General features: G+C 38.2%; 2 protein-coding genes across 2 annotated transcripts; one reads left to right on the top strand and one right to left on the bottom strand.

Moving 5' to 3' along the window:
* The first annotated feature begins 954 nt into the window (after window positions 1-954).
* Window positions 955-6,263, top strand: perp (p53 apoptosis effector related to pmp22). The gene is made up of 3 exons (XM_056761359.1): window positions 955-1,242; window positions 3,265-3,405; window positions 5,104-6,263. Exons 1-3 carry the CDS (start codon window positions 1,038-1,040, stop codon window positions 5,313-5,315), a joined length of 558 nt encoding a protein of 185 aa, XP_056617337.1. The 5' UTR covers window positions 955-1,037; the 3' UTR covers window positions 5,316-6,263.
* A 5,780-nt stretch (window positions 6,264-12,043) lies between these two features.
* tnfaip3 (tumor necrosis factor, alpha-induced protein 3) lies at window positions 12,044-21,693 on the bottom strand. The gene is made up of 9 exons (XM_056760996.1): window positions 21,455-21,693; window positions 20,321-20,657; window positions 16,735-16,925; window positions 16,402-16,543; window positions 15,752-15,922; window positions 15,485-15,665; window positions 14,151-15,046; window positions 13,836-14,035; window positions 12,044-13,751 (listed from the first exon to the last, which is right to left on the bottom strand). The coding sequence occupies exons 2-9, from the start codon at window positions 20,625-20,627 to the stop codon at window positions 13,491-13,493; spliced, it is 2,349 nt and encodes a 782-aa protein (XP_056616974.1). The 5' UTR covers window positions 20,628-20,657; window positions 21,455-21,693; the 3' UTR covers window positions 12,044-13,490.
* Window positions 21,694-23,967: the final 2,274 nt, after the last annotated feature.

Here is a 23,967-nt window from a genome sequence, read left to right as displayed (position 1 = left end):
GAGTCATACCCAATGGGTAACACAGTAAAAAGAGCAGATTTAAAACTAGTTGATATATGGAGGCAGATCCATCCAGAGACTATTCCTTTTACTTCCTACCCCATAATGCACATCAAACAAGAATATATACTTTTTTGTTATCCAGACATAAGAAAACGAAACGGACCAAAGAACATACTCCAACCAATAATGAAACTTTTGTCATGAACTACCCCCCCCCAAGTTATTCCAAACCTGTACATATTTCTTTGTCCTATTGAACAAATGAAAGATATTTAGAAGAATGTAAGCAACGGACATTTCTTGGACATTTACCAGAGGAAAAATTTAAATGGTAGTCAAAGGTGCCCTAAAACTGTTTGCTTTCCTAAATTTTTCAACAGAACGCAAAAAATAAGAAACAATCGCCTAACCTTTCTTATATGACTGTCAAGGATGTCCCAAAAATGTCAGCTGCTAACATTTTTTCAAATATCTTTCTATGAAAGATCTTTCAGAAATTAAGGTTTGGAACAACTTCAGGGCGAGTAAATGATGACAGAATTTTCCTACCTTGACTTCATTATGATTTTTTTATAAATAATCGAAAGACACTCTGATTAATGTTACCTTGGACAGATTTATGCAAAATCATTTAGTCTGAAACAGGGAATATATAATAAGTAAATTTTCTATTAGACTTTTTATGTCAAATAAATTACTAAAGGAATCTCTGTAATAAAGGTAAAGCTCATCATTAACAGCACCAAAACAGACCAGAAAGTTTCAGAAATTTCTATTTTAGTACACAGACATTTAATAATAGTTGTGGAACTATGATGGTAAATTATGGTTAAACGTTGTTCCAAATCTACAGAGGAAAACAAAGTGATTCATTGTTTTCCAGGAAATGCACAGTCCTATGAACAGGTGGAGTCACTCCAGATCAGGTTTCAGAGGGTGGAGCTCCGGGAGAGTTAAGAAAGAAACTTGTTTCTAAAACATTTAAAGCTCCTTTCACTTCGCGTACAAGACAGACAAGAGAGTTTTTAGTCAAAATGTTTCGCTGTGGAATCGCTTATCCGCGATGCAGGTGGATTCTGCCTCTCCTGCTGCTTTTTGCCATTATTTTTGACATTATTGCCATCGCAGCGCAATCCGGATGGGTGGAGGACGAGGACGCCAAAACCCACTACGCCAATATGTGGCAACAATGTCGAGGCTTTAGAGATAAATGGGATTGCAGGTCCCTTATGGAGTTTTGTGAGTATTACAACACTTTAATCCCAGTTTATAGATTTACGCACGAGACATCTTTTTACAAAAATGGATTTTCAAAGTTAATCGAAAGCAACGATATTTCGATTATTTCTTATTCAAAGGCTATTCTTAGTGTTTATCTTTATTGCGAATTTTACAGTGAAGTTTAAAGAACTCGTATAATGTAATATTATGCCACAGTGTAGACAAAGAGGACATGTAAACCTGTTTTCACAGAGGTCGGTGTTAAGCCCACTTAACCTAAATAAACGTGTAACTCTATAAATATATATCTTTTTCATATATAGCCTATATATGATGGATTTATTTTGACCTCTTTTTATCTTTTATCTTTGCTCTTTTTATATGATGTGCACATGTATTATGGAATATAGGCTCCAATTGAGATGAGATTAAATGCATATTCAACTATTTAAATAATTAGTGATTTTATTTTAGACTGTAAGCTTGTTTCTTGTTAGGCTGTAGTGTTTTATTGTTTTGTAAACATGTGGATAATAATGAATTTAAACTCATGATCAAATATTGATACAGTCTCTGTGAAAGTGATACTTTGGTAAATAAATGTGTAAACTCACCTAGCTGAACAGCTAAAAACAGAATACCAGGAGAAAGTAAGAAATGTAGTCATGGGTTTAATGACCAGTTTAATGTCATTTACCTTAACTTTATTGGCCAAAATGATCTTCAAAGGCCCAGAATAAATACAATGAAGCCAATTTCAACCACGTGTTATAATACTGCTGGTTACTAATTAACTAGTTTCACTCGGCATGGAATCGGTTTCACACAAGCTCAAAAGTGCAGTGTTTCCCAACCCTCGTCCTAGGTGCACACCTTCCAGAATGTTTTAGTTCTCTCCCTATATGAAACACCTGATTGATGAGTTAAATCATATGTTTTATATAGGGAGATTATATCTTAAACTTTATGGAAGGTTACCCTGAGGGGCAGGGTTGGGAAACACTGCAGTAGAGGAATGTGTACTGCCCCACCCAGTGTTTCATAAGGTGTAGGCCTGCTGGGAGAGGTGTAGGGTGTGGTTGCGTCTGAATGTTGACTTCGTATTTTTCTGGCATGAGTCCATTTCAAAGCATACATGTCTCAGGCATGAGTGGTTTCTCTCATGTCGGTTTTACAATGTGGTCTCAAACCTGTGGTTACACACTTTAATTATCTGAAATAACTGTAACCTATGTTAGGGCCCAACAACATGAAAGCAATATTTTATGCTTATATAATGAACCTGCTGCTAAGCAGGAAAATATTCAAGCCTGTGTCTTATGTGTAAGACTAAAAGGTGTAAGACTAACTATTGCGTTCAGGAAATAGACAGGAAACTGATAATGTACTGATAAGTTCAACTGAAAATAATACTCAGTTGGCAGTGGAGAGAAGGCTTTTACTTTGAACACAAACAGAAGATAATAGCAGTTGATGCCTGGAGGTTTCTAACCTGCTTTTAGAGCTGTCAGTTGTCTCTCTTGACATGAACCGATTCAATAACTGGTTCAACAGGTTACATCGACTTGATTTGCAAACTCTGCTAGTTCCTTTTTATAAACTAAATTCACTATCCCAATTTTATTAAAACTTCCTAAAAAAATTAAGGGATTAACCGGATGAATCAGAAAGGGATGATTGTTAGAGGGTAGGGCGAGTATCATCTGTGTATACTCAGTTTTTTAACTATTTGCTTGAATGTAAGTATAAGAATTTAATGTAATGTATGCATGGAAATATAATTTAAACGAGCTGTGTATCATGCAGTTGATCATGCTCTATATCAACTCAAGTATAATTAATATTTAGTGTGTTGTTTTGGCATTTTTTTTACGGTGTACAAAAGGTGGAATATAAAAGTAGTCTTACATTTGCATTTCTTTAAAACAAGTGTATCTGTTTGTACCAATGTTAAAACCACACCTGACTTCCCCAAAGTTTTATAATAGTTGTTATTGTTATAGGAGTGATAGAATAACCAGTTTTTGTGTTTTCTTTCAGCATGGGCACAGGCAGTCGCTGCTCTCATGATCATCGGCCTCATCATCCTGATCCTCGCCTTTATCATCTCTGTTGTCGCTCTTTGCTGTAGTCTCAACATCCCTCTGCTTCCATTAATAGGAGGTCTTCTCATTTTAGCTGGTAAGAGTTTCTCATTTTGTGATGAGTTGTATATTAAGGTGAAAAAAATGACAAAACAGTCACAGTTGGTGTCCAATTATGGCACCTTTGCACAATTTCATGTCATCAGAAATGTACAGTGTGGGCTTTGAACCAATCCCTTTCTAAGGAAGTTACAGGGAAAACAGTTCGCAGGAAGATCCTTTTCCTCCCGTTGAATGATTTGAACGGTTTCCAAATATATGGGCGTAAACCTGGGGGAAATTATGATGCACATGTGGGCAGGCATGCTTTTTAAGTTATTAACATGAGAGAGACATAAAAGGTGATGTGAAAATGCAGAACAGGGCATGTCTCAAACAAGTCAGGACGAGAAACAACTTCTTTTTAAAGGAAAGAGATAGTCATTGTTTATTCACTGTTATTCGATTGTACACCATATTCACAGAATGTTCGACAACACAGATTGTTACTAACTGTTACTAAACTTCTGTTACAAGCTCAATTTTAAATATGTTTAATCTTTGTTTGCATCCGTGAGGTTTCAAAATTAAATAAAAATTCACAGTTGGATGATTCAAATCAAGATTATCATTTAAATTCCCCGTAAAAAAACGTTTTTGAAAATCTTTCATCACGTACCATTACTTTGATGTTTCATTTCTTAGAGATTTAAGGTTTTGGTTACAACACCCTTGCTAAATGTGTTTTTGTTTTTGTTTGGGTGTTGCCATGAGAACCCGCGCAGACGGCATTTTTATCCCTCCCCGTCCTCTCACTGGTTTTCAGGTGTGAACGTCCTATCACTTACAAGTTAACAGGATGAATCATAGTCTCTCCTGTCTGACTTCGCGTGACATCATCAGTACACAATTGGCCTTTGTTGGTTTTAAAAATGTTAAATTATGAAAACTGAGTCTGATCTTTCTTTTTCAAACAAAAAACTATCCTTGTTTCTACTGGCTTTCCACTCGCGTTTCAGAAAATGGCGATTGCCAGGAACTGAAGGGTTCCTTCACCCTCTGTGAACTGTGCTTGTTTCAGCAGTAGTTTATTCTGAGTAATTAACATCGCAATGTTGCTGGAAGTGTCAGACACAAGCCTGTGAAAAAAATGTCCGACACACCCAAACAGGGCTTGGTCCTCGTTCACATGTCAATTCAACAACAATGTCTTCCCACAGGGATGAGCCATGTGTTCAGTTGAGCAAAATCAAAATTAGGTGTTGAACATTAAAAAAACATTATTTGTTTACTTCCTCAAAACTGTAAAAGGAGAAATAAGTAAAAAAAATATGTTTTTGTAACACTTTACAAAGAGGTTCTGTTTGTTTACATAAGTTATATTGAGTAAGATATTTTACAGCATTCACAAATCCTTGATAATACTAATTCAGTTTTTCTAATTCAGTTGTCCGTGATATGTAAATTATGTTGGTTTATTGTGCATTAGTTTATTGAAACAACGTATAAGTAAATGTTTATATAAACAATGAGCAAATTATTAATATGCTATTGTGTATTGTTAGTTCACATTAACCAAACACTTTACTAATGTTGACAAATGACTCTGACATTTCTAAATTTGTACAAACCTTTGCAACTGGATTTAGTTTTAAATCTTAATTTCTATGATTTGCTTTGGATTATGATGTGGTGCAGATGGATTTTTTTCTCCGTTGTGATGTTATGTGACTGTAAGATTTATTTCTCTTTACAGTAATCGTCCAGATAATCGCTCTGATCATCTATCCGATCAAGTTCAATGAGCAGATCTATGAAGGTTATTATGACTACACCTGGGCATATGGGTTTGGCTGGGGTGCCACCATCCTGATGCTTGGATGTGGAATCCTCTTCTGCTGTCTGCCCCGTTATGAGGATGAGCTCCTCGAAAATGCAAAAGTGAAATATATCTACTCCACTCCTTAAAAACCCTTATTTGATTGCAACTCTTCTTGGACTGTTTAGCATCTGGCCTAAATGCTAATGCTCATCGATCACCAAAACCATTTTTATAGGACTTTACTGACTCTTAGGGGTGTCAGACTGTTCTTGGCTTTGTTCCTTACTCTTGGTAGCTCATGCATTTACCTTTTGCTTTATTTTAACTAGAATTTTATTATAAAAAAAAGCTGTTGCATGTTCATTAGATGTAAATATTTTAGTTGGACTAACAATGTGTATTCACGAACTGGAATAGTATGCGTAGGTTTTTGCATTACATAGTACTTACTTCATGAACACTGGAATGTAATGTATGACTGTGTTTTGGTATTTGTACATTTTTTAAACATCTCTACATGCCAGCATTAAGATAAGATTTTTATTGTTTATGTACTTTCACGTCCTGTCATTCCATGTCGGCCCTTATTTGTTTATTATGATGGTCATGTGCATGCATACTTGATTGAACACTTTCTGCAAAAAAATGTTTGTGGTCTGTTAAAGATAACGATTTTCACTGACGCCCTGTCTACACCACACTAGAGCGGCACGATGTGACAAGAGGCAATAGAACCCATTATAATTAGAGGTCTGGTGTAGACAGGATGTAATAACAAGCTTAATTGCTTTAGTGATATAAAGGGAAAGCAAATGCAGCAATAACAGTAGTATTTTTCTGTTTTAACAAAGTGTGTTATTGTATATTACTTAATTTGCAGCTTAAAATGCGTATCTGGTTGAGGATTGGTGCTTTTATTGAAAAGAAATGCTACCTGTAGGGAAATTAAGTCAACTTTAGTCAGCTAAGATTGTAGTATTTTTTTGGATGAGTTTTGGTAGATTTTGATTAAATGTTTCAATTGTTTTGAGGATTGTGTAATGGTCTTCAAGTCTTCAATAAAAAAAGATTGTCATTGTTCTGTGAAGAAGGCATTGCATGTGTAAGACAGAAGCTTATTTTTCAGTTAAGACAGCCCAAACATTAAGCCTCGTCTGTGAAACCAGTTAATAATTTATCATTATTGAGTCATTGTCATTATGGCAACATTATCTGTGTAACATATGAATCTGCACATTTCCCTGAAAATACCAATTTTGGACAATAAGAGATAATAAAGAAATTTGCCACCTAATGTTAAATTATAGTCTACTTTTTATATATTTAGATCTTACACTGTGACAATTATCTGTTGCTTGTTAGATTATACTGATACGGCCTATATGATAAAATCTTTCATTCAGTATAGAGGTGTTTCTTTAATATCCGCTGAAAAATATGAGTCATAGAGGAAAATGAGGGCGTGTAATGAACATGCCTAAAGAGACAGACCTGCTTTGTCACAACCCGTTCACAATGTGAGGCTTTCTCAACAAACATCTGGTAGATGGAGCAAATGTTTGTGTTAACTGAGGTCAGACGAACAAAATACATCCTGTTTCTGTGTTTATATGTTTATCACATCTCTCATAGGTTTTAAAAGACTCACAATGCCCAGAAAATACTGCTCTTAGAGGTCTTAATTTCAGCATGTTGTTTATATGTAGACTGTTTCATGTGTACTAAATTTAGGCACTATATAAATTAGACCACACAGTTTTTACACTTCCCTATCCAATCAGCCCAAAAATATCCTTTAAGTTTATTCTAGCTGTCGCTGCATCTTATACTGGATGAAACACCTGATGAGTTTCTTGATGGAAGAATTGTTTATTGTGATTTTTATTGTTATGAACACATTAAGGGTTCTCGCAGTGTAGAATGAAAACATGTAGTGTATACATACATACAGTATATATATATATGGGCATAAGCCACAACTGTTTTAATTATTATATCTAGTTTTATTATCAGCGAGTTTGTGTCATTGGTCGTTCCCTTCTTTAAGGTTCCGCCCACTGAGCTAAGAAGCGCTGACTTACATGTAAACTGACCAACAATCGACGAAAACATTCCAAAAATGGGAATCTTTTAAGTAAAAAGAATTGAAACACCCTCAGTCGGCAGCACTTTAATTTGTCTGCATTTACTTGGCTATAATACTCCATCTCTCAAACTAGGGCATTTGTTACTGAACAGTCCTGTCACGGTTAGCAACTAATAAAGATTTTAAATGTTACATTAAATGAATATTTCTAAAATAGATCATTGGCATTTGAGGATCAATCGTTAGTCTCAATACTACATTGTACAATTTTGCCAAGGCCTATGATAAAGACATTGACTTGTTGTTGCCACCTGCTGGCGATTTTAGTAAAAATGTGTAATTTGGTGTAATTTGTATGCATTTCCCTCCGAGCACAGTGATCCCTATCGGCCACCATACAGTTCATATGACTACCTTACGTAATATTTAAAACATTAACCTTATAACATTATTTATGTTAGATTATTAATTATTTAACTGTAAGTGCCCTGTAAATACATGTTCCTAAAATATAGCTCTGTATGTTTAATGTCAGTTAGCCTTAACAAATTTTGTTTTAAAAATGTATCAATGCAAGTTACAACTTATATAAAAAGAATCACTGATAATATCGTCCCTGACCGACCGTGAACAGCAACAGAATGTAAAGGTGATGCGAAGCGATACACAGAATCGTAGAGTTCATCGGTCAAAGCTGTGTTTTTCGTCCATATGTACATTTGGACCACTAGATGGCAGCAAATCAATATCTCCTACTGTTATCTCTTGTTGTTTTGGAAGGATGATTCGTTTTAGAGTCACTCAAGTTTCAGATTCCAGACCGGATATTTTGAACTTCGGGAATTGACGCCATAAAAAAACATCACTACAAATAAAGAGATGACGACGTTGTTTTGATTGCTTCTTTTGCAAAGTAGATTTTAAACGCACAGATTAAGCGATACAATTGCGTTTTTCTTTGTAGAGTTTACACACCGATATTTTAGAATGGAGTATCGTGGGCATAGATGATGATCATTTCGGAATAGAACGCAGGGTTATTCAACTTTGGCACATACTTCTCACGTACGGCACATACTTCTGACGTACGCCAGTTCCTTACCACGTGTGCCATGCAAGGACAATTTGTTCTTTTATTTCCCCTTTACTAATGCCAGTAGACAAAAGGTTATTAGAACACAAAAGAAAATATTTTGGACAACGTCCAAAATAAAGCTAACAACATACATTGTATGTACACAAAAGCAATTTGAAACATTTCTCAAATTGTGTTCTTTTGGATTCCACAATCATATACAAATTTGAATAAGGGCGATTTTTTCTTATTGGGTGAGCAATCCGTTTACTATAAGTATTTGGATACAGATAATAGAAGAACATTGTGTACAGAATGCAGAGGCGCTCATTTACATTCATTATGAAGAAACTCTGTCTCTTATTATATAACATAACAGTACCGATACAGAATGTGACATGTCATCCAAGATTTTTGGAAAAACTCCAGTGAGTGGTTACAATTTCATTGAAGTTTTTCCCACTATAGCCAGTTACCTTCACCATCTCTTTTTCAATAGTCTTGGGTTTGGCAATTTAATTTTTTGGTCAATTGGAAGTATTCAACATATTGTATCAATTTAAGTCGGGGAGTCAATGTGGGGCAAGTTCTGTTAGGTTAAGAGAATTATTCCAAATATATTTCTCTGTGTTCATCAGAACAAACAAATGATACAGATTTGGAGTAACTCGAAGGTAAGTTAACGATGACAAATTTTTATTTTGGGGTGAAGTATCCCTTTAAGACTATTGTCTTACAGTGCTCTTCAGCATAAGGGGGTGAGTGTTTTTTCTGAATCATGAGTCAAAACAAGAATTAACTGAAAAGTAAAAAAAAAAACCTGAAAAAAATTAAGATTTCCCCTTGAACCATGGATGTTTCCTTTAACTTCTTAGAGTCCGCACCCCCACTTTGTCTTGATTCATTTTAACTTGAACTTCACTCGAACACGAGACTGTAGTTTTGCCGGGGGCTACCCCCTGAACTCCAGTTTTGTGGGCATGCTTAAATCAGAACTGAATTATGATTACATTTACGGGATCCATCCTATAGATCGCTTTTGCAGAATGACTCATCACATGTACAAAAGGGCATCAGAGGGCTCAAAAGATGACGTGATCATGCAAATCACACCCATTACCAATATTACGCTCATGGCACGTGACAAACTTTCAGTTTTGTTTGCTGAAATTGACACACGGGATCAAGGTGTTAGAAGATGCTTGGTTCTTAAAAATGTTATTGAATAGAGGCACCATAAACAAAATGTGTCATGTTGTTATCTAATCTATCAAATCAATTGATTTATTTAATCAATAATAATTTTGTGGCAGTAAACTATGCAATGTGTTCTTTTTTGTTTTAAAGCACTTTGGGCTGTCCTAGTGGTAGTAGAAATGTGCTATATAAGAAAAAAACCTAAACCTAATAGACTATAATAATTTGGATTTCTATCAAGTTCTTTCTATCCATTGTTCCAATACACTCAGTACATTCACTTCTCTTAACAGCATAATGTGGAATTATTTGATGAAAATTAAAAGGTTTTACAACAGTTATAAAACCAGCTATAGTTGCTATAGGTGTTTCAACCTACGGCCTTCAGGAAACTATTCTGGAATGCACCTGATGTGACAAATCATGTACACAGATGACTCAAGGGATAGTCAAACACAAAATGAACACCCGGAATTCCCAAACCATTCCTCTAGAAAAGAACATAGACAATTTTTTCTGAGTACACCAACAAATATGTCACAGACACCTAGTATCCACCACCTTTAAGCTTTTGTTTTCCTTTTGCTTTCATGGCTTGGCAGTCTGATACTTTAGATTATTTTTTACTCAAGGACGCTTGAAATTCCCAGCTAGGGAATGATTGTATTAAAGCAATTACCCCTAATTAGCAGTGCATTTTATAACAATTAAGGGAGTTGTGGCATGACCTTAAACTGTTGTGTAGCAAAGTTTCATAAAATAAAGTAAATAAAGTGATATTTAGGCTATATAATGCGGTCAGCAGTTATACATCGGGGTATTTTATAATGGCTTAGAACTCGGCTCAGCCAATCAGAATCAAGGACCAGAACATGAATATGGGTGTGTAAATTAACTTCTGTATTTATTAATAGTTTTCAAAATATAATATGTAAAAAAATCAATAATATTTTTTTTTTAAGTTCTAAAGTCCTTAGATGGCAGCTAAAAATACCTTTTTTAAAAGAGGTAGAAATTTGAACTACAATGTCAGACACGCGTCACCTGTGCCCCATGTGTTACATTTTGTTTTCTAACATTATTTAGTGCTCTGGCAGAGCCAAAACAAAAATGCTTCTGTTCAGTGTTGTGTAGGCTTCACATTTCATGTGTCGTTTTTTATTGCATCTATTTTAGAGAGCTTCACTACAGGTTGTGTGTTAACTTTCCGCCCACACCGCCGATGTCCCTTCCCACGCATCACTGAAATGTCACCTCTTCCCCACACCAAATATCCCCTCCCTCTCTGACACGCTTTCCTTCCAGCATTGAGTCAGTGCAGCTCCAGAGGGTGTTGGGGGGTTGCCTGCTGCTCAAACACTTTTGAGTGTGGGACAGTACTGAAACATCTGTGAGCTGGCTTTTTTTGAATCACATTATTAGAAAGAGCGACAAAAGTTAAAAAAAGCCCAAAAGTCACGTTACTCACGTCACATCCACAAAACGTCCTGTGACAAAGGAGTTTGGATCTCTTTGGTCTGACTCGAGCACCACTAGGGATGTTACTATCAAAATCTCACGGTACCATTATACCTCTGTATATATTTATTGCGATATTTAAAAAGTGCCATAAGCATCCTCTATACTTTATCCTCTACTCATAACACGTGCTTAGAGGTATTTCATGAGTTCAAATGAGCAGATAATGAAGATAGCAGGGCTAGTAAAAAGAATGCGTGTTTGGCGTGCTGCCCGGGGAGCCCCCCAATAGGGGAAAGTGCGCAGAGCTCGGAATAGGCCGAATCTAGAACTCATCCCCCGGCTATCAACAAGCACTCAAGTAGAGGAGCCGGTGGGATGTGTGATCCTATAGAGATGGCTTCAGGTAAGAATCTTTGTCTACGTATGTACTGGAACTAGCCGGTCTTAATTATATGCTATGGCTTCTCCCAAACTTTAGTCTACCATTAACATGATGAGTTATATGAGATGGATCAATTGACCTAAACATTTTTCATACAGTAATATTTCATATGGTATTATTGAGACCATTTTATGTCAAAATATCAATAATATTGTTACATCCCTGAGCAACACAGTGACATATACCAAGATTTAAGTTTACAGTAGTTTTTTTAACCTTATTTGATTTCTTCTCTTATACTGATGTGGTTTGTGACTCTACAGAAGGAGCTGGACTTCATTGATAGACTCCAGGTTCTAACCGGCGTTTTTTCTTTGCTTGTTAGTCGTATTCTTTACATGCCATTTCTTTCAGTCACATTTCTTTCAGTTCCCATATCTCAAAAAATACAGACCTGGTTGATCTAGATGACCACATTTGCGGCCACCCAGAAATCACCAAACGACAGCTACGCACGTAACAACAAGTGATAGACTTTGGCATGGTAACCTTCTTCTGGAATCAAAAACAAAATGCATCGCTTGATTAAAAAAAGCTTCCTAGTGCTGCTTCAATAACACAGTCAAAGCAACAAACAAACAAAAATGTTGGTTAAACAGACACAAGAAGCTGGTTAATTTCTTAATAAAAATAATTTATTTCAGGACAACATATAAATAATTCTTGAAACACATTACAGATAATATTTGCTGTGAATAAATACCAAACAAACCAAAAAAAAACAAGGATTTTCATACGATACTCTATATGAAAGGTTGCACAAAATGTCTATTGTCGTCTATTTACCTCTATAACTGGAATGTCACTATGTCCTTTAAGTCCCAAGTACCATTCCTAATTCCGGAGCAGCTTATATTAAGTATTGTGCAAGTTTGTGATGATCTGAACCGACAGATCTAGTAGCTGAAGAGTAGATACTCTTAATATCATAAATCGACTGTCAATTTGTCTCGTGTGTTTATCCAAAGCACATCTCTTTATGGGAAGTCCATGTGAATCTAATTCTCAAGCAGACAAAGCTAAATGTGCTTGCACAATATTGGACTTCAAAGATGGGAATGTTTAACACAGTCAGTTTGTTTTTTAGAAATGACGCCACAGGAGCTAACAAGAACTTTATTCACATCTGTGCAGATATTGCGGCAATATTCAAATAGAGGATGTCAGTTCGTGCATACTAAACGTATGCAAAGTATAGACTGAGGCGTTGTGTGTTTAAAGGAGAGTAGTGCAACCAAAGAATGTGTCTGGTCTAGTAGAGCCAACGGGGAGTTTACAGAACCAACACTGGGTGTGTTGTTTTGTGTTTGGTTGTTTCCAATTAGTTTCATCAAAATTTCTGAGAAGCTATTTTTGGCACGGCAACTCCCTTCGGCTTCATTGAATTTAGTCTGCGAAAGAGGTCGGGAAAGTGTCAAGTATCTGGCTTTCATAGCACTTAAGGAATTTTTCAGCCACAGGAAAACATGTATCCATTCGATAGAAAGGACCAGGTCATATGAAGTATAGCAAGGCAAGCAAAAGTGAAAAACAGTTTCAAGAGCAAAAAGTCAGCAATGGTAAACAAAAACATTCTCAAAGGCAACAGATACATACTGCTCGCTGACATCAAATGGTGCAGCAGGAAATGAAACTGGAGCTCTGCTCAGCGAGCTCTCATTGGCACTTAACCTACATTTTATGAAGAAACTATCAAACGCTGTCCTCCGGTGGTCTGCGCATACCCTGTTCCGTCTTATTCCTGTACTTCCAAAAGGCCTGTTGCCGTTCTGCAGTCCACAGTGGCGATTTAGACTCGGAAAATTAACTTTGGTCAATTACGTGGGTCATCGAAATCCTTAATTCGAGTACATGCTTACCTCAATTTGTTTTCAAATGTATTACCCTGTTCAGTAAAAACAACAGATGCCACAGGTGTGACGTGACTGCGTGTCATTGGTTTTGCGATGCTTGCATCTCGCTTCTGTCCTAAACACATGATGCGAAAGAGAGGTAATCGCCAATTCTACAGCACCACCGGGTTCAAGCCCTCCCCGAGGCAAAAAATATTCCTGGAACAGTCACCCTCTGTAAATCTGTTTGAAGTGGTCACATTCGTTACAGTAGCCTTGTTTGTCTTGATTCGCGTAGTGGTCACAGCCTTGTGTCTTGCAGCGCTGTTTGCTTTTCTCTTTGGGTGCCTGGGCACGCCGTCCCTCTCTCTGGCCGCGGCTGATGCAGTCCGGGCAGAGGTCCGTGCAGCCGGGAGAGAGGTTCTTGCAACCGCTACGCCGACACTGCGCCTGGTTGATAATCGGAGGCGGCCGGGGCTTGGAGGCCCGCTGGACACAAACAACACAGCTATTATTTTTTTGAAACTTCAGCACGACCCAACGGCTACAAAACAAGCGTGTGAGAACAATTACCGTGACGAGAGGTGGGGAATGAGAACCCCTGCTAGCAGCTTGGGTGAGTCTAGTGCTCTGTTCCTTCACAAAGCACTTGTTGCAGTAACCCTCCAGCATTGCCTTTCCCTCCGCGCCACAGCCCTGGCCGCGGCACCGTGGACAGTTCTGAAAACCCGCCTCGGACGTGTGTCTTGGCTGGACAATAGCGGGGGTGGCCTCTGTGTAAAGAAATATGAACAGTTAAAATAAAATTTTCCCTCGTTTGGATATATTAAAACACCTAATAATGATTGTTCTTGGTATGAACGGCCTATTGCAAGATCTATCACTTACGGTGATTGGTCTGGTAGTCTAGATAACATATAGTGCAGAATCCCAGCTTCTCTGCCGTTCCAAAGAACTGGCAGCCGGAACGTTTACATGGCCGGGCGGCAGGCTTCTGCCATGTATGATTGGTGGTGCCGGTGCTTTCCGCCTCCCGATGCAGTGCCCACACTGAGCCCTCTGTCAGAGGCTCCTGCTGCTGGGCGTCACCTCTCTCAGAAATGGCAGTCCTTTGCATGCAGGGCGGGCAAAGGCCATTAAATATCCTAAAGACTTCCTGTCGACACATAACGCACCTCTCTGTGTCCCTTTCTCTTTCCCTTTCCCTATCCTTCTCTCGTTCTAGGCCACCTGTCGCCCACTGACCATGACCCCAGCCGTGCGAAGGGCCTTGCGGCGCCCCGTTGGCAGCCGTTCTGTTTTGTCTCGCTGTAAAGCAGCGTTCACACAGGCCGTCATGTTCTACGCTGAGCGTGAACAAGCAACCGGGCGTCTTGCACTTCATGGCATGAGTCTCGCTGTAAAGGCTCAGGCTAGGGGCCGTAGGGGGCGCGGAACGAGGACTGGGCAGCGTGGAGCGCTCCAGCCGTACCCTACTCTCCGTGTCCGAGGGTGAGGTCTGATTTGTGGTGGAAACTGTCTCTGGCTTCCTGCCGGCTTGCCGCTTTTCGAAGCACTCGTGACAGTGTGGCTGAGTGTCCACAGAAACGTAGAAGGTACAGCGGGGTGTGGCACAGCGGATCTCAATGAGAGACAATTGAGAAACGGAGAAGGGTGGGGGGCGCTGGGATTGGGGTGCCCATAAGGACTCTTTATCCTCTTGCCAGCGCTTGTATTCGTGGTTGACCAGCTGTAGGTAGTCCTCCATCAGATTCATATCCTCTGGTAGATTGCCCTCATCCAGTCTGATGGAGGAATGTTTCAAGATTAAAAATATATATTTTTTACACATTATTTTAAGGTAATGCCTTTAGACATTTTACAGAAGATTTGACCCAATAGCGTAACCTGGTATAAGCTTGATTAACCGTAAATAACTTCATGGGTCAACTGCCTTTACCACAAGAACCATGCTCAACAACAAACAGCTACGCAAGCACCAAATGAGCAACCATAAATCTAGCATTATCTGATCTTTTAAAAAATATATATTTAACACATTTATTAATATTTAGTCTTATAGGTCATCTCTAGTACATCAGCAAACATTGCAAGGTTTGGGGCAGATGGTTTTTTACTCAGCCATCACCCACATAGACTTTTTTTTACAAAAAGTGTCACAAATAACTGTTACGTAAATTATGCAGCAAATAATAATGCAGTTAAACGGTAGTCATAAATACCTTGCTGCAGTAATAATCTGGGTGGGATCATAGCCCAAGCCAATGACAGGAATCTCTATAAGCATCAGGTAGTCTTTCAGTAACTTATCCTTCTGTTGCTGCTCTTTTTCTGTTAGAAAGTGCAGTCGAAGTTCTTCAAAGCCTCCTCTGCCGGGGTTTATCAACGGCACCGCACGCATTTCTGATAAAAAACCACCAAATCACATTTTCAAAAACATCGGCACAACGTGTAAAGTGCAGTAAGGAGGATGGCAATGTGTGCCATACCTGGGCCACTGTCTTTGATGGTGATCAGTGGTGCAAAGTGCTGGGAGTCATAGCCGAGCACTATGGGATATTTGTAGCACTCTCCTGGAGGCCAATGCAAAGGCAGGTACATGCCTCCAACATTGAGGGGTGAAAAGGAGGAACCAGACTTCATACTCCTGACTACCTGGTCTGTAAAATCAAAATAAATCAAAACTGTTATTATACATTTTCATGTTGTCTGGATAAATACAATAGTATGTGAATAACATTGTAACGATACAATAACCGTCTTAAATGTAATTTATGTGTTGTTATTTTCAACTATGATATCCACTTATTTTCACAGTTTCAAACTTTATTTTCACAATTTAATATCTCTTGTATTACAGTTTGGTGTTTGGTGCAACTATTATTCTTAGTTTGTTTTGACACAAAGCCATTACATTTTTCCACTAAATAGTCTAAAAAAACAGATCTCATTTCTGAAAAATATATTCCAGAAGTATTCATGTAGTAATCATCAAGTAAAACTGTGCAATACTTTGAAATGTTGTTCCTTGCACTCAAACGAACGAGTCAGTTTAAGTCAAAGGGCTTGGTTTGTTAAATTTCTTGAGCAACTTTTTTACATACACACACAATTGCATACATTTCGTATGGACATGTACCTGCGATAACAATAATTGGCCTCCGTAGAATATTCGACAGTACAAAGATGTGAATGTCCTCCAAAGAGTCAAACTGTAAGCCATTACTGCTGGACACAGGAGAAGCCATTTCCACGATCTTTACCCATTCCTCCTCCCAGTTCTGAGAAACCAAATACACAAAACAATCCATGAGTTTTACCTACATCACATCAATAGTTTATTGAAATCTATGCTGTGCAGGAGTGTAATTTCTGCATACAGACAAACAGGTTACCCAAACACTCCTACACCCAAACATGTATCCCAAAGTTGTGCCACAAACATATACATATTTATGATGAAGGTAGTTACCAAAGTGCTGTATCGAAGGCCGGTCTGGGTGAACTCTTGAGAGTGAAGCAGCTCTGTCTGAAATCTCATTCGAAAGTTACTAGTGTCTGTTTCCTTCAGTACTGCATAAAGAGCCTTCCGCAGGACCAGATCTGTGTCCTGAACCCCCAGCAGATACTGAGAGGCTGCATGGAGCAGGCAGTTCCCATCACCTAAACAAACACACAACGATCCATTTAAAAAACAAACAAACAGTATGGCAGACTACTCTATTTTGGGTTAAAAACTAAATCAGTTATTGAACAAGTAGCCTACATACATCATCTCTGTTTTCTTATATTACACTGGTTCACATCAGAAAGCTCATAATAGTGATTTTAAAGTTGAGTTGTCATATACAATCTTGTTGGACGTCATTTGACATACATACATTTTTTGTTTCAAACAGAGATGATGACAGACGGGCAAATTCTACAGACAAGAACTCAGGACATAATAGTTTGTGTAGGGCTTTCATGCTTTTGCAATAAATGGCAACCATGTTGCTTGCTAAACCTGCAGTTCCAGTTTGACATTTTGCATTGTAGTCAGGCAAATCTTATTGTCAAAACAAAAAACACCCTTAGCAACGCATTTAGCAAAGTCTTTATTCCTTTGCATTTTCTATATGTATCTTTTACATCTGAAAGTTAGTTAAGATGAATTTGTCAAGTAGCAAGATAAAGAATGATATAGAAGCAATACAGGGGATTTCCAAAGAGGTGCAATGCACTTGAATGTATCAATTGCATCCGACCATCTACATTTTAAAAGAGGAAACATGAAACACTGTAACAAATCAACAGCCATCTAAGCTTTTAAACGGGTTTAAAACCACCCCAAACTCCTTCACTACTTTAGTAAATGAATAACTTTATAGTTACAGAACTACAGGTGCAGCAAGACAACTTTCAGGTACTTTGATCCCCAGAGTTTGTCATTTACTTTCAATATCATGTTTCACCATATTCTGCAAAGGTAACAATGGCCCAGATTCAGTGTTCTTTCTGATGTTGTGCAACATTGGTGCACGTATACGGTGTTGTGCATTTGCATGTACGCCTGTGCGAGGCGAGCACGCTGCGGCGGCGCCTGCGAAACAGACTGTGCTGGAATTTCCCCAGTTTGTGATTCTCTGAATAAGTGCCGTAAGGGCTTCACTTCAACTTTTTCTTTCCCTTGTCTCCTCTCGACATAAGAGCCATGATATAAAGCGTCTGGACTTTCCAGATAGGAGGGGCGGCGCTGTACAAGAATGTCTGTTCTGCTCTTGAAATTTCTAAAGCTGATTATAACCCAAAGTTCTGAAATAATACTTGCGGCAGTAGACTAAAACAGGGAAGTGTGATCATATGATCAGATTCCTGTTCTTTAAAAAGGTGTCATTTTTCAAAGCCTTAGGTTAGGCTTGAAAGTTGCACCTGCTATAAACACAGGCAGAGTTAAGTTTGCAATTACATGAAAGGGTTAAACATGCAATTTAAGCAACGGGTAAAAGGTTTTGATTGTTTTCACTGCTGTATCTACTTGTATGTATTTCGGCTTTTTTCTTTTAGTTGCACAAGCATAGAGTTTCCACATGACCCTTCACCTTTGCACATCTTTGTGAAAGCCACATGTGTAAGAACATTCTCCCAGGATGCTATGGATACTACCGCTGCTCTTAATCAAACTATCTTTGACACAAGCAATGCATTTCAATCTGAAAGAGGAAAAATCACATTTCCACATAAAGAACAGAAACGCAAAACATCGAAACAAAGCGCCCGAAACATCACACAACCACATCCCTAACACCATAGCCAGCAGTTTTGTTCATTTACGATAACATTGAGACAATTTTGATATTGCGATAAAAAAATATTGATAATATTGTTACATCCCTACTGAAAAGCGTTCAAATTTGATCTTACATGTCTGACATTACCCATGTCAATTGAATTAATAATTTACGTCAAACTGAATTAAACTGTAGATGCGCCAATACTGACATTACATTTAACACCCATGTATGCAGAATTGTTGTATAATTTTAACAGGGCTATGTATCTATTCTTATTCACACTACTATATGACACCACAACAAATTTGCAGATGATGAAATTAAAAAAATATATTAAAAAACCCTTATAGACCTTTTTGAAAGCATAATCATAAAACATTCATTTGAATGTTATTAGGGCAACGAAGGTTGGGTTGCCCACTGTGTCTCCTTGTAAGTTTGTTAGATTGCATGCCATCTTATGCCCTACGATGCTGATACTTTGATAAAGACAGGAACATGGTAGACTTATGTAATACTGATACCAAAATAGGAGAGACAAATATGAAACTTTTGAAAAACAAAATATTGATTAATTGTGTAGTGCACATGTTTAGACCTGAAATGGCTATGGCTACGTAATTTACATAAGTTTATACCGATCTTACATAAGCATCCATTTTAAACAAAACTTGCTTAATTTTGTGTGACATAAAAGAGGAATTTCCTCTTTCACAATGAGGACAGATCAGTACAGATCTGTCAGAGATTTACCAGAATACAAAAACCGAGACACTATCCACCGCCCGGAACACGACGATGACCAAATGAGATCAATGCATCACTCTTTTGACTGACTATTACCGACAACAGAATGAGAAAATATGGTACATGTAATCTCGATGGCGTTTACCTTAATTTACTAGTTTGGGTAACAGTAACTAGTGACTGTACAATGGAGCAACAATGGCAAGTACAGAGAAGTTTCCCTTGCTGCATTACTCATAAGAGAAGAGCAGTGCTACCTGACCCGGAGTTAACAGTCATAAAGGGCTCACTGCAAGCCAGACCCGACCCCTAAATCGAATCAAATTGTGCCGTTGAATTAAGGGGAGAAAACATCAGTGTGACAGACAGTGCTGGATTTTCCCATCAGAAGCACCCATGTGGCAAAAATAAAAAAAACAAATATTGTTATGTTTGTGAATGAGATGTACACAAAACTGCTAAAATGAACACATATTTTTATAAAAAATAAGTAGGTATTAAATAAATTTTAATAAAATATTTTCATATTTTTTGATAATTTTAGGACCTGACAAAAAGGATCTGCCAATCGGAAATGCCTTCAGCCTATGGTAATCTCAAAATCTCATTTGTAAATCGCTTTAGTTAAAAGCGTCTGCTAAATGACTGTAAATGTAAAATGGCGATGTTGGATAATTCATTGGCCTGATTGGTATACGAGTCTACTAACAGTCTATTATAGACCCATTTACAGAAACATCTAACTGAAACAGAGCATGGATCAAGAGTGTATCAAAAGTGTAATAAAACAACTGATGGTTTTGTCCAAGATTGGGTATAATTTGAATAAAATGAAGGCCAAATACATAATTTGTTAATCATTTGAGAAATGTACCAACTTCTTCCTTTTCTAGATATTTGTCAGATACGTGTTTTCAACCAGCCAAAGATAACTTTTCAAAGCCTGCAAATCACAATTTTGAAGTTTCCACTACATGCCTCCGAAAACCCTTTACCAAGCTTCAACCAACAAAGAAAACGTAAACACGCTATAGTTACCGTTGGTTCTCAGCGGCACCAGCTTTTTAACTTCACGGCACCAGTTCAATCTCTTCTCTTGTTCCAGCGAGCACTGCATGGCCCTGTCCAAGATGGCAGCCTGGATGACCTCGCGAAAGGCCTGCGGGAACTGGCTCATGCGGATCATCTCCAGGGTGTAGCGGTGCATGCTTCGTAGGTGATGGATCAGCCCGCCACTGGTAGAAGACTTGACCACATCGTTGGGCACTCGCTCCCGGATTTTCACGGCCTTCAGGAGGTTACTCACGAACAGGAACTTGGGCAGAAAGTTCTGGCCCTGAGACATCGTGATCAGGAGAGGGGAACCAATCTATATCTGCGAAAGAAGACATAAGACAAAATCAGCACTGTCAGAAGCATTCAACCCACGGCCACGTGCAACGAAAAAGAATTTCCCTTGGTTTCCCTCCACCCAAGAGGTGAAGCACCGAAAGATCATGGCTCCTCAAAACTGATGGTGTATTTCACAGAACAGGGCCATTGTGAGGTCAGATGACTGAAAGCTTCAGACCTTTATTAGTCCTATAAATCCATTTTCAGAACAAATAAACAGAACAGACGATGTATTGTTTCAGACGTGAATTCAGAATCCCTTTAACAACAAGGGCACCCTTTTTTGTCTCATGTTCTTCAGGGACAACTTACTGACAACGTCAGAACGCCAGCGTTCCCTTAACACCAGCAGAAACCGTCAGTATTTGGTGGCTGAACGAAACAAAGCGGCGTCCACAGTATCAATAAACACAAAGCGCAAAGGGGACAATAGAGACCATCGCGAAAATATCGTCACATCGGCCGCTGACGCTCGAATTACGTAATTCAGCAGCCAGAAGCCGTGAGACAATGCAACACTGTTACATATGAAAGGAAGCGATGTGTCCCCATGGCAACAATAGAACGTTTTCTCCGTTCTAATGTTTTAAATCTCTCATAAGTGACGTGTTCGCAAACAATGGCTGTCAAATGCGTGGCGTTAAACGCTGTGTCCGTCCGTATGAGACAGATTGCCTTTTAATATCGACACAATATACAGCGTTCAGCCACACTTGCTTACGGTTAGATTTCGTCCGGATCCGATATTAGACGAGCAACGACGAATCGCACAGCCCTTACCTGTTCAATATGTCGCTGTACGCCAACAAAGCCCATATGATGCTTGACTCTTGCGTCCACTTTAATCGTAATCGTCCATAACGCTTTCAGAGATGCGGTGTATTTCAGTCCTCGCGTCCACAACACCGCCGAGCCTTTAATCTAGTTAAGGCAGCTCGATTGATAGCCGTACATAAAAGGCAGCTGGGGATTTCCATAAGGTACTTTCCACTTTCACATTCACAACCCATCATAAATGTTCCTCGTTATGTTCCTGTCGTCCGCCGGAGGGCGCAAGAGAGCGGCGGGGCACGCTTACGCTACGTGCGTGTGTATGACGTAAGGGCAGACGCTCGTTTGGCCGCGCCCGTCGTGGTAGCTGGGTGGTGGCATGGAAACAACAGCCTGGAAGTCCCAGCATGTGTAACATACATACTGATGAACATGTTGCGTTCCATTTAATTCATGTAGTGAATGAATGAGGGTTAGTAGAAATGAACTGTTAGTCACCGGAGTGGACTTCAGAAGATTCACTTTATGAAACGGATGGCTTTCCCAGTTTGGTTAGGTGATGTTTCGAGAAATTTTTGCAAGATTGTAAACATTCTGCCAGGTGGTGGATGACGTGTTTATCTTGTTCAATTCCACTCTCCCATCTTCTGTTAAACGTTTACATTTTAACATGTGTAGGGATAAAATTACGGGTACCAGGGTTGGTATTACGTCTGTCTTGGTATGACACATTTATTTTCAGTTCTTGACAAGGGTTGACATTTGAAGATTGTCTCCTGTTGACAAACAAAAAGGCAGATCATTCAAGATTAATTTAGTACACGATAAAGTGGGTGTAAAGTTTACGTCTCGGTTGCTTAGAAGTTTCCTGTTTCAATACAATAAAGAATGAATAACATTTTAATTCTTGTAACGATCATTCATGCTTTATGTTTGAGGTTGTCAACTTTTTACCCCCACCCTCCCATCCAGACTGTCTGCCAGTGCCCACCCAGGGACTTTTCTTCTATAATGCATTTCATTATATTTCATTAATTTTGCCCTATACTATTTGACAGGGGTTTGTTTCGACACTTTAGAATTATGAGGTTCTGTCTGACAATTAGGTAAAAATTCAGTTGTTCACATATTTTTTTGTTCTGTGACAACCGCTGTCTATTATGTATTGTGCTTTATATACATTGTGTATATTTTGGGACTTTTTGGAAGCAATAAACGTATCTCAAAACCGCTCAGAATGCAGATAGAACCTAATAATTCCATTTGTTTAAAATACTCAATTGACGCAAACAAACCAGCCAATTATGATGTAAATGTATGATAATTGTCGTTTGTAATTTGTAACAAAGCTTGTTGAAAATAATTCTTAAGATATTTATTTGGTGGTTATACCTGTTGATATAATAAGCAAAGGATATTTAGAAAATATTTGACTGATTATAAAGAAATCTCTATTAGTTTTGTTAGTCTAAAGATCTCTCACAGTGTGGAACCTGAGATATCCTAATAAACAAATCCTGGCTTTACGACACAATTTCAGAGGCACTATTCGAAAGGCACTAAACATGCTGGGGCAAAAATGATGACTAATTTCATTGGTTGGTAAAGGAGGTGTTTGAACCTTTAGGGGGCTAAAATTAAAGAACACATACAGCTATACAGTCATTAAATGGTATACAGTCTTTTAAAAGCATGATTCACACAGAAGAATTGCTCTTTGTGAGTAACATGTATTAAAAGGTTTTATTTCTTTTTGAAAGTTCCCACATATGCTCCTGGAGTTTACCTTGTTTTAACATTATTATGATCACATCACTGAAGTTTCCCAATTGAAGTAGACAGCAGAGGTGAGACACAGCACCACTGCTTTTCTGTTTCCACCACGTGATACCCATATCATCTCCAGTTTGAATAAAGCTCTTACAAAGATTTCAGATGACCTAACACCTGTGAAGAGTGGATGGTAACAGGAAAAGAAGTTTAGTGAATACATTCATTTAAAGGGATAGTTCACCCAAAAATGAAAATTCAGTCACGAATTACTCATTCTCTTGTTGTTCCAAACCTGTTAAACAGTAATTATTTTGTTGATCACAGAGAAAGATATTTAGACGAATGCTTGTAACCAAACAGTTATTGGACCCAAACGACTTTTACACTCTAAAAAAATCCATAAATATAGGGCACATTATACTGTATGAATATGTAGGAATTTTTTAACAGTTGTTTTACCTGTATTTCTACATTTTGCACTGCATTCATTTGCATTTTAGCCTTAACAGAAATGTCCATAAAATAAAGGAAAACGTTCTGGTAATTTTCTGCCAGTAGTGGATCTGTTTTTTTACAGGATTTTTTTTTTTTTTACAGGAAGTGTAGAAAAGATGACAATGGTTTTCAAAAGTGGCCCAGAACTGTTTGTCTCTTTCTTCATTCTTCACCATATCTTCTTTTGTGTACTGTGTTCACAGAACATAAAATATTTTTCATACTATGGGAGTCAATGGGGTCCAAGAACTGAT

Source organism: Triplophysa dalaica, chromosome 11, assembly GCF_015846415.1.
Source record: "Triplophysa dalaica isolate WHDGS20190420 chromosome 11, ASM1584641v1, whole genome shotgun sequence".
NCBI lineage: Eukaryota > Metazoa > Chordata > Actinopteri > Cypriniformes > Nemacheilidae > Triplophysa > Triplophysa dalaica.
This window is presented reverse-complemented; position numbering and strand designations above follow the sequence as displayed.

Bases quoted from the DNA above. Each gene is read 5' to 3' on its own strand.
- perp (XM_056761359.1), top strand. From the start codon at position 1,038: ATGTTTCGCTGTGGAATCGCTTATCCGCGATGCAGGTGGATTCTGCCT. The intron at 1,243-3,264 runs GTGAGTATTACA...GTTTTCTTTCAG, and splicing joins CAGGTCCCTTATGGAGTTTT to CATGGGCACAGGCAGTCGCT. The intron at 3,406-5,103 runs GTAAGAGTTTCT...TTCTCTTTACAG, and splicing joins AGGTCTTCTCATTTTAGCTG to TAATCGTCCAGATAATCGCT.
- tnfaip3 (XM_056760996.1), bottom strand. From the start codon at position 20,627: ATGTCTCAGGGCCAGAACTTTCTGCCCAAGTTCCTGTTCGTGAGTAAC. The intron at 16,544-16,734 runs GTAACTACCTTC...TTGGTTTCTCAG, and splicing joins GCCTTCGATACAGCACTTTG to AACTGGGAGGAGGAATGGGT. The intron at 15,047-15,484 runs GTATTTATGACT...TTCCTCCATCAG, and splicing joins CAGATTATTACTGCAGCAAG to ACTGGATGAGGGCAATCTAC.